Genomic DNA, 10,184 nt, shown 5'->3' with positions numbered 1-10,184 from the left:
CAGGAGCGCTCGTCACTGGAGCGCTTCCGTCTCCAGCTCGCACAAAAAGAGAGAGAGCTCCATCTGAGGGAAGAACAATTACGGGAGGAGCACAAGCAAGAGCTTGCAGCCCTCAGACAGGAGAACTACGTGTTACAGAGCCAGGTGAGTGCCCGTATAGCTGTAATACCTACATAATATATTCAGAAACTTTTAAAATATAAGAATCTTTTGTTCTTTGGGGGATCATTCTGCCATGGCTCTACATCACCGGTGGGTAATTCTGTGTGGTCAGATTTTGTACAAACCTCAGGGAGCTGTCTGCTTTACCACTTTATAATTGCTGCTGACAGAGGACTTAAAAACCACTCAAGTTCATCTATTTTCCTGGTCTATTTATCCAGCCTTAAAGCACACATGAGCTTGTATCTTGTTAAAGAATCAATAGAAAACCTTTAGCTGTCTGGTAGCTCTCCTTAATGTGAATGTGGGGAAAATTGTATGTTTGCCACAATAAGTGTGTTTGGTAAAAAGGGCAGTCTATACTTGCAGGTGAATGCTTTGGTAAAGTAATCATGACGTCTATAGCAAACATATTTCTGTGGCTACTCTGCCCATGGAGATTTTTACTAAGCTATGATGAATTGTGCTTTTAGCACAAATGCATTTGCTAAGGTTTATTCTAGGCATTTGTTTGAATACCCTCAAAGACTTATTAAACAGAAAAAAACATTGTTTAATAAAAGCCATGCTGTGCTCAGTATTTGGTAGTGCTTTTTGTTGCACTAGCAAATAATGACCCTCAACAAAAGTCAACCTTGGATTCAACAGGAAATGAATATAAAACATGGGACATGGGGGCATGCAGCATTTTATTTACCATTCTGGTGAAGTATAAATAGTGATTATTGACAACAGATCTAAGGAAGAATAATTCTTATATAAAGTGCTTTTGTCGAATGGCACCATAAACATATTTGAAGGACAATTGTTCCTGGAGCAACCTGGGGTTAAGGGCACAATGGTGGTGATTCACAGCTCACTCCTTACTGAGCCACTAAACTACATCATTAGACCTTTTGAAATTGTTAAATAACCACCTAATCATGATTATTTGATCTAACCAGGCTTATTTAAGATAACAATAATGATTCATTCATTTTTAACTTCCTATTACTTGATTGTAATGTAAAATAAAAGAACTTAAAGCAAGTCTACAAAGGCTATTTTTCCCACAACCTTGGCATTGGCATTGCTAGTGCATTGCTCTGCGGTTTGAGCTACAGAAATGCCCTTTCTGATGCAGTAGTGTTATGTGAATGCTCCATACTTTACAAATTGGCTGTCTTGGGAGGTTTTCTGAATATGATCCGAGAGCTCAACAAGCTCTGTTCACTTTTACATTTACATAGTCGATAGTCCTAAATGTTTTTGCCAGGTTACCAGCTTCAGAGGTGATGAAATTGTTTCCTCCAGATTTAGAATAAAGAGAATATAAATTTTTCCAGCTTTCTTCCTTTGTGTGAAAAAATAAAAACCTTACATTTTTTGCTGACATGAGCAAAAATACAATTAAATCATTAATCACAGTTATTTTCATGACAGTTATCTGCCATAGTCAAATCATTGTGATTAAACAGCCATATTTACCTGGAACTAAATGTTTATTTTTTTTTTTCAGCACAAAAAGCAGGTGTTTATTTCAAACATCTCCATACTTTACAAATTGGCTGTCTTGGGAGGTTTTCTGAATATGATCCGAGAGCTCAACAAGCTCTGTTCACTTTTACATTTACATAGTCGATAGTCCTAAATGTTTTTGCCAGGTTACCAGCTTCAGAGGTGATGAAATTGTTTCCTCCAGATTTAGAATAAAGAGAATATAAATTTTTCCAGCTTTCTTCCTTTGTGTGAAAAAATAAAAACCTTACATTTTTTGCTGACATGAGCAAAAATACAATTAAATCATTAATCACAGTTATTTTCATGACAGTTATCTGCCATAGTGAAATCATTGTGATTAAACAGCCATATTTACCTGGAACTAAATGGTTTTTTTTTTTCAGCACAAAAAGCAGGTGTTTATTTCAAACATATAATGATTCAAATTATTTGTTGTTGCTGTTTTGTAACCAGTTCATTTACATGGACCTGTCTAAACAAAGCAGCTTAATGAATTGGACTTACCAAAGCTAGGACAGCACATGTCTGGTTTATGCAAATGTTACAGCGATGTGGCAATGTCACAAAAAGAAAAGCATTAAATGGAAAAGCTACAGTATTAAAAAAATATCTATTTCCATGCTATTGAAAAAATGTATAAGTTAGTAGCGTCATTATTTTGTTACTGCACCTAAAAACTGCCTAAAATCTGAGCAAACAATCCTAATTTATCCAAGTTAGGTTCTGAACTGTTAAATGCTAATTCCATAGCTACACTGTGCCGAGGAGGCCAGTAACATGCGAAAGTGGAGTTTTGGCGAAGCTTCGGACCCTGTGACTGAAGAGAAACTCAAGCTGATAGAGAAAGAGATGAAGGAACAGGAGACTCTGATTCAGGGTTACCACCAGGTAAGTCTCTCTCTCTGTCTCTGCTCATTTTCTGGCATATATTAGAATGAGGCATGCTGAAACATGGCTCTTATGACGTGTATTCATTATATATAGGTTTCATTTACTTATCCCAATCCCTAGATGTTTTCTTTTGGTGAGGTCTTATGAATGTCAGTGAATAATACAACACAAAACTCAGTAGTCTCTTATTTTTTAGATCATTTTACAGCATAATGAGGCATGTAATTAAACACAGTTCTTTTAAAATGACACTATTACCAGAATTTAGAATAACGATGATAATTACTTCTCACATTTTCTGTAATTACAGAAGAACTCATGACCTTTCCAGAAACCAATTACAATAAATCTTTCTTATCTGGAACTATATTCAGTGTAATACATGCACTGAATATATTTGCGTTTTGGTCATTAGTATTCATATGCTACAAATAGGTTCAGAGCAAAACATGTCTGAAACTTCTTTCTGATGATTTTAACTATAAAGGAGAATGAGAAGCTTTATCTGCAAATGAAAGCGCTCCAAGCTCAAAGCAAACAAAACGAGGAGGCTTTGTTCATGGAGAACCAGAGACTTCTCACTGAGCTTGCCCTCACCAGGTCAGTGCTCTAAAAGTGTCAGTAGAGTGATCTAATACATATCACATCGGGTTGTTACTATTCATGCTGTTCTTTGCAGCAGCTCATATAAAAGCGATACATATTCATTCCCCAGGGACCGATTGAACATGAACAGCATTCAGAGAACCGTCAGAGGGAGAAGCATTGCTGACCAAAGCTTCAACATTGCAGATTTGACAAATCAGGTACAAGCCGCACAGGTAATTGATCTGCAGTACGTATGTCAACAGCTCTTCCAGAACCTAGTAAGCTGCCTACCTAGATAGCACTTTAGATGCATTCCTGATACAAAGGTCTTTGCATGTAGAAAAAGGAGGAGCGACTGCAAGATGAGATCCACAGGCTAAAACAGGAGAAACAAGCGCTGCATGTAGACCTGGAGATGATGAGGAAAGAGCGGGACCTTGCCAGAGTTCAGGCTGTGTGTACATCAGGTAAGAGCTTCAGATGTGGAAACATTATGGCGGCAGTCTATTTTCAGCAATGTAATTGTCATCTTAATGGCAACAAGCATCTGGATGTATCTGCCAGGTGATAAAGGTTTCGAGCTAAAGATGCTCCAGGAAAAACATCGAGAGGAACTCACAGAGCTGAAGAAGAGACTGCAGTGGTATGCCGAGAACCAGGAGCTACTAGACAAAGATGCGGCCAGACTCCGAGCCGCCACCACTGAGACTCAAATGCTCACTGAGCAGGTGGAAAAGCTAAAAATGGAGGTCAGCAAGAGGGCCAATGAGCAACAAAGAAAGGCAAAAGAGAGAGCGGGTGAAGCTAAAAGAATCCAGGACCTGGAAAGACAGGTCAGACACAGACTCTCCACATACTTTTGTTGTCTCATTCTGCAGGTACAGCTCATTCAGGGCACGTTCTTCTTTGTTCTCTGTTTGCTGAGAGGTGGAATTATCCAACCGTGTCTGTGAGTAACAGACCATCTCTCTGGATAGTCAGTTTTCCAAGCACTTTCTGTTTACCACCTTCTCTTCATGTTAAACTCCTTTCTTTGACTGATGTGCACCTGGATGACTAAATTAATAACTTTACATTTAATTGGCTTAATGGTTAGTGTGCTCTCTCTATTCTCTTTAAGTTGTGTTGCTCATGTAGGTTTCGAGTCTGGCTTGCAACATTTCCCAAACTCTTAATTTTCCTGTCTGCTGTATCTATCCAATAATTAAATAATACTAAAAATAGTCATGAATGGATTTCTATTCCACTTCCTGAGTGTATTGCAATTATTAACATTAGCTGCCTCAATAGAACTTTTTACATTCTGTTCCATCTATCACTCATGTTTCAATTTCCTGTCTCAGCTCAAACAGATGGAAGAGCTCTTGAAACGCAGGCATCCAAACTCCCTGCCAGCCCTGATCTTGGCCGCTGCGTCTACCGGCACAGAAGATAATGGATTAGATGTTCGTCCCCCAACTGCCACTCATTCCTCCAAGACAGCAGCTCTGTTGGAGAGACGTGTCCATCGACTGGAGGCGGAGCTAGAGGGCCGCGATGAAGCAGCCAAACGCAGTCTCAGAACAATGGAGCAAGAGTATCACAGAATCAAAGTATTCATTTCAGATTTAGTACAAAAGGAATTTAGTTTAAAAGCACTGAACGTTCAATCCGTACAATCTATAAAATCAAAACAAGTTTGAACTATTGGAACTTGGTGACGCTGACGCTGAACATTTTCGTTCTTAATTAGTAATGGAGAAAGCAACTCAAAACTACTTATCTTTTTTCTAAGCATGTTATTTACCAGAGCTCACAGCTGGATCAATTTATTTCCAGAAAATAATGTTTGCCAAGGAAATTAGGTTTCTATTTAAAGTACTTTGCGCAGGGCTTTGAGTGTGCTGTCAGAATGGCATAGTTTCTCTCATTTCTAAACTCTGCTGTGTGCCCACGTGACTTTAATGTTAGAAATAGAAACTGCCATGAGAATGCCATGTAAGGCTTGGTGATAAACTGAATAAATATTATATATTTGCTTATATACACACTACACTACTGTTCAAAGGTTCAGGGACATTAAGATTTTTTTTGTTTTTGAGTCTTATTTTTACCATGGCTGTATTAATCAAATAACAGTGATATAGCATGAAATATTATAACAGCTTAAAAGACTATTTTCTATTTTAATATATTTCAAGATGTAATTTATTCCTTTCATGGCAAAGCTGAGTTTTCAGCAGCCATTACTCCAGTCTTCAGTGTTACGTGATCCTTCAGAAATCATTTTAAAATGCTATTTTTTTTATGGAAACTGATAAAAAAAAAATTGTATGATTCTTTGATGAATGGAAAGTTCAAAAAACAACATTCATTTGGAATAGATTATTTGCAATTTTTACAATCTTTACAATGAAGATTGTGTCAAAGCAGCTTTACTGTATTAAACACGGAAATAGTGTCGAAATATTGTGCCGTTCTCCTCTGGCCAGACGAAACAAGCAGTTTAATTCTAGGTTGCAACAAAGTCAGATTGTGCAGAGGACTCATCTTTCGTAACAGTTTTTCATAACAATAAAAGTATATATATATATATATATTTTTTTTTTTGTATTGACTTCAAACTTTTGAATGGTAGTTTAAAATAAAACTAAAATAATATTGTTTTTAAAATAAAACAATATTGTAAATATATAGTCCATAAAGACTGTAGAATTAGTAAGTTTGGTTCATTATCATGAATCAGTTCAAACTGTCCATTTTAGTGAATTGTTCATTTTGAGCAGTATGTTATTTTGGGCCAGCTCAATTAAATATGTCTGCATTTAATATGTGTCATTCTCTCCATCTTCAGCTGCAGTATGAACAGCAGATCTCAGATCTGGAGCAGCGTTTGGCTGAGAAGAACCAGAACAATCAAGTCATCTCCTCAGAATTGTCTGCGTCACAAACTCAGGGGTTGAAAGCAGAGATGGAGGAAGTGAAGAAGGCCTATCAGAAGCAAGAGAGTTCCCTCAAGGCAGAGGTGGCCTCTCTGCAAGAACAACTCCGCCAGGCCCAGTCTTTGACACAAGCAGACAAACCTGCCCGCAGCCCCTCACGGCACCAGCTCCATGCGGAGGCGGCACAAGCTACCCGCATTGAGAGACTGACCCAGGAGCTGAGCTCCAAGAGCCGCACCATTCAGGAGCTGAGCCGTACTGTAGAGCGCCTGCAGAGGGAGAGGAGAACCATGCTGTCGGGTCCTGGCTTCGATCGCGCCACCAATGAGCCCAAGCGACATTTGGGTACAGCCAAAGAGCCCAAAAAACCTGCAGCTGAGACTTTCCCCCCTACCCAAGATGAGAAAGACTACCATCCCGGAGCGTTCTCAGGATCACACATCTCAGAGGTGCAACTGGAGAATGATAGTTTGAGGATAAGATTGGAACAGCTAGAGATACAGAAAGAACAAGAGAAAGCTTCCTTGCAGGCTGCAGTCGCACATGCACAGAGTCAGCTCCTCGGGTAAAGTCTTTTGGAGTGCTTCAGTCATGTTTTTATAAACCTTTTACAGCACCCTTGAAGTGTTCTGAACAAAAGATGAACAATAGCTCACAGGGCCCTACTACAAGAAATCAAATTCCACAATTCTCTTCACAGAATTTGAGCTTGTCAACTCCACAAGCCAAAAAAAAAGAAAAGAAATTATATTTGTCATCAAGAAAATTAAGGCCACTGTAATAGTAATGAAAATCAGCCCATCGTCCCAACAGTTAATTCAGCATAAATATTCAGCACAACAAATGACTTGAAAACTTTACTTTAAAATATAAATAAAATAGAATTTTCTATACTTTACAATAAGATACAGGCAGTTGGGGGTGAGTGGCTTAAATGTGCTTAATTGTAAAACTTGTTGGATTGCAAAAAAAACAATGGTCTTAAAATAAAATTTAAAAAAATAAAAATTTAAAAATAAAAAGTATTATAATAATATAAACAATATAATAACATGTATTATATAATAATATAAAAAATATGAATAATTGAAATGCACTGTAGGATGTAAAGAATGTATATAATTTTCAGTAACATTATTATTCAGAATCAGTCATCTCTGAATCTCAATTAATGACACGCATTAATTACATTATAATAATTTATCTTTTTTTCAGGATTCAGGAGCAGAATGCTGAGCAGCTTGCCTCGGTCAAGGCTGAGCATCATAAAGAGATTGAACGCCTCCTGGCTTGCCATGCCTTTGAGCATTCCTCCTCCAAAGTCGCTGAACTCACCAATCAAGTGAACACACAGGAGGTTGGTCACTCCAACAGTTATATTTATATGGCTATGTGCATTTATTTGGTGCTAAGTGTTGCCTTGGCCTGGTACTAGAAACATCAAGGTCATGGGTTTGTTTGCTAAGAAAAAATTATATAATTGGATACTTTGGATAAAGGCATCATGTAATGAAGCTTTGAATTCTCAATTTATCTATTCAGATCATAGTGCAGCATTTACAAGGGCAAGTGAAGGAGCTCCAGGGAACCAAAGATGCTCTGGCTGTGTCTAAGATCAGAGAGGAAACCCTGCAGAATCAGGTAGTAAGTGAGACTTTGCCACCATGGTTTAGTGATTCAGTTTCCATTCTTTTCTTTTTTTTTTTTACAGGATTTTTAATTTCCTCTTCATGATTTCCTGTTATGTGTATGTCAATAGCTGTCTAAGCTTCTAGAAGAGCTGAAACAGGCCAAAGAAGCTCACAGTCCTGAACTACGACACTTCACTAGCCTGGAACAGAAGATTCAGTCCATGGAGCTCCGTTATAATCTGCGTGAGAAACAGCTTCAGCAGGTAACACTCTCACACACACCTACAAACACTATACATACACTTCAGTTCAAAAGGTTTTGTTCAGTAAGATTTTTTTTTAATTAAGCAATACATTTATTCAGTGGTGGACAGTAACGAAGTAGTTTTACTTCATTACTGTACTTAAGTACATTTTTCAAGTATCTGTACTTTACTGGAGTAGTTTTATTTTGAGTAACTTTTACTTCACTACATTCCAAAGCATAAGATCGTACTTTTTACTTCACTACATTTCATAAAACCTATCGTTTCTCCTTATAATACATCACGTACTCCGAGACGCAGAAGCGGTGTCTGATTCAAGAACGAACTGATTATTTTTTTACACCACAGACAAGGTTTGAGAAAAAAAAAATCATTATGAAAATTTAATTATATCTTCCTTATTATATTCATTATTTCCTTATTGGTTATTTTGGGAAAAGCCCAGGTATTTTGAGTAGTAGGATTATAAAAAATATATGCTAATATAAAATTAAGTGATATAAGTGATATAAAACTGCAAAATAAACATTCATCTATCGGTACTTTTTACTTAAGTACATTAAAAAATCAAGTACTTTTGTACTTTCACTCGAGTAAAATTGAAAACTGAGTACTTTTACTTTTACTGGAGTAATATTTTATTATATGGATCTGTACTTTTACTCAAGTACTTGATTTGTGTACTTCGTCCACCACTGCATTTATTAAGCAAGGATCCATTAAACTGACAGTTAAACTAAAGTTACAGCAAAGAGATTTAGAATGTTCCGAAGAATTTCTATTTCTGCTAACTTTCTGCTCCTCAAAGAAACCTGAAAAAAACTATCACGGCTTCCACAAAAATATTAAGCAACTTTCAACATTGATAATAATAAGAAATGTTTCTTGAGCAGCAAATCAGCATATTAGAATGATTTCTGAAGGATCATGTGACACTGAAGACTGGAGTAATGATGCTGAAAATTCAGCTTTGCCATCACAGCAATAAATTACATTTTAAAACATATTGAAATAATTCAAATTGTATGTATATTTTACAATATTACTGTATTTTTGATCAAATAAATGCAGTCTTGATGAGCATAATTGATTTCTTTGAAAAACAAACATTTTTAGTGACCCTAAACTTCTCAACATGAGTGTACTAATATGTACTACACACACATGGACTGTAAACAGTCAGCGCACATCTAGTTTTCTGTTGCTCTACAGTATATAGTTTTTTAATGGATCTCAACAGCAGTCTGTTGATTGACAGCCTCTGCACTATGATTGAGTGCACTGATGTCAGGTGGTGTTGTGTTTCCAGGTGATTGCAGACACACGGCGGGTGGTGGAACAGGAGCAGCAGGGTGAGGTGGAGCGCTGGAAGAGACTCGCTCAAGGCAGGACTAAAGAGCTGGAGGTCTTCAGACTGGAGCTGGACTCCATACTGGACGTGCTTCGTGAACTCCAGAGACAGGGTGTAGTCATTCCCGTCCCAGAACACACCTCCACCACCACCCACACATACCTGCCCCTCCGATCCTGAGCTGTCTTTGCATCACTCAGAACACTCAAATCTCTATGTCTCTGGCTAGCAGAATTCCTTTGACAGAACTAATCATTGATTTAAATCTGTGGGAATATTTATAATTATATATTGTAAAAACAGTAATTATTGTCAAGGAACATGCAGGGTGTGTAACATCAAATACAAACAATTTTGGTGTTAGTAATTTGTAGCATAAATCCAAATGTTATTTTGTATTAAAGTTAATTATTATTTGCACATTTTGTCCTGTTTTGCTGCTCCGTTGGTTTTATAACATCCGCTTGAGCAGAATCCAGAAAACCTGAACAAACAGCAGTAAAATTGCTGTTGATACACCACCCACATAAGAGTTATAAAAAAAATTGCTGAACTCAAAAGCTCAACCTAAAAGTATGTTTGAACAACAAATACTGCAGACATCATGATTTATTACTCGCCTTAATGCTGAGCTCAGAGGACATGGTCTGAATGCTAATAAACTACTAAAGAACATAAATTGCGTGAGTGGCTGGAGATGGAGCTGCAGTGTTGTGTGATGATTGATAAGAGCTGATCAGCATGCAGCACTGTTTATAAACACCAAGGGTCCTGATAAAATACAATTTAATTGGGCACACAGGATACATTTGAGGAGAAGTCATTGAGTATAAAGAATTTAAAGGTGTCATATGATGCGATTTCAATTTTTCCT

General features: G+C 37.3%; 1 protein-coding gene across 1 annotated transcript in view; it reads left to right on the top strand.

The window, feature by feature from the left end:
* LOC107681424 (centrosomal protein of 162 kDa-like) overlaps positions 1-9,930 on the top strand; it is a 20,810-nt gene extending 10,880 nt beyond the window's left edge. Inside the window, exons 18-29 of the mRNA XM_016477722.1 lie at positions 4-144; positions 2,413-2,550; positions 3,041-3,153; positions 3,269-3,374; positions 3,482-3,608; positions 3,706-3,974; positions 4,485-4,733; positions 5,975-6,627; positions 7,278-7,419; positions 7,605-7,703; positions 7,822-7,956; positions 9,269-9,930. Coding sequence (XP_016333208.1) covers positions 4-144; positions 2,413-2,550; positions 3,041-3,153; positions 3,269-3,374; positions 3,482-3,608; positions 3,706-3,974; positions 4,485-4,733; positions 5,975-6,627; positions 7,278-7,419; positions 7,605-7,703; positions 7,822-7,956; positions 9,269-9,490 — 2,394 coding nt within the window. The 3' untranslated portion in view covers positions 9,491-9,930. The remainder of the gene's footprint in view (positions 1-3; positions 145-2,412; positions 2,551-3,040; positions 3,154-3,268; positions 3,375-3,481; positions 3,609-3,705; positions 3,975-4,484; positions 4,734-5,974; positions 6,628-7,277; positions 7,420-7,604; positions 7,704-7,821; positions 7,957-9,268) is intronic.
* The last annotated feature ends 254 nt before the right edge of the window (positions 9,931-10,184 follow it).

This window comes from Sinocyclocheilus anshuiensis, unplaced genomic scaffold (assembly GCF_001515605.1).
Source record: "Sinocyclocheilus anshuiensis isolate Anshui unplaced genomic scaffold, SAMN03320099.WGS_v1.1 scaffold2066, whole genome shotgun sequence".
NCBI lineage: Eukaryota > Metazoa > Chordata > Actinopteri > Cypriniformes > Cyprinidae > Sinocyclocheilus > Sinocyclocheilus anshuiensis.
Note: the sequence above shows the minus strand (reverse complement) of the source record. Positions and strands in the feature narration are given on the sequence as shown.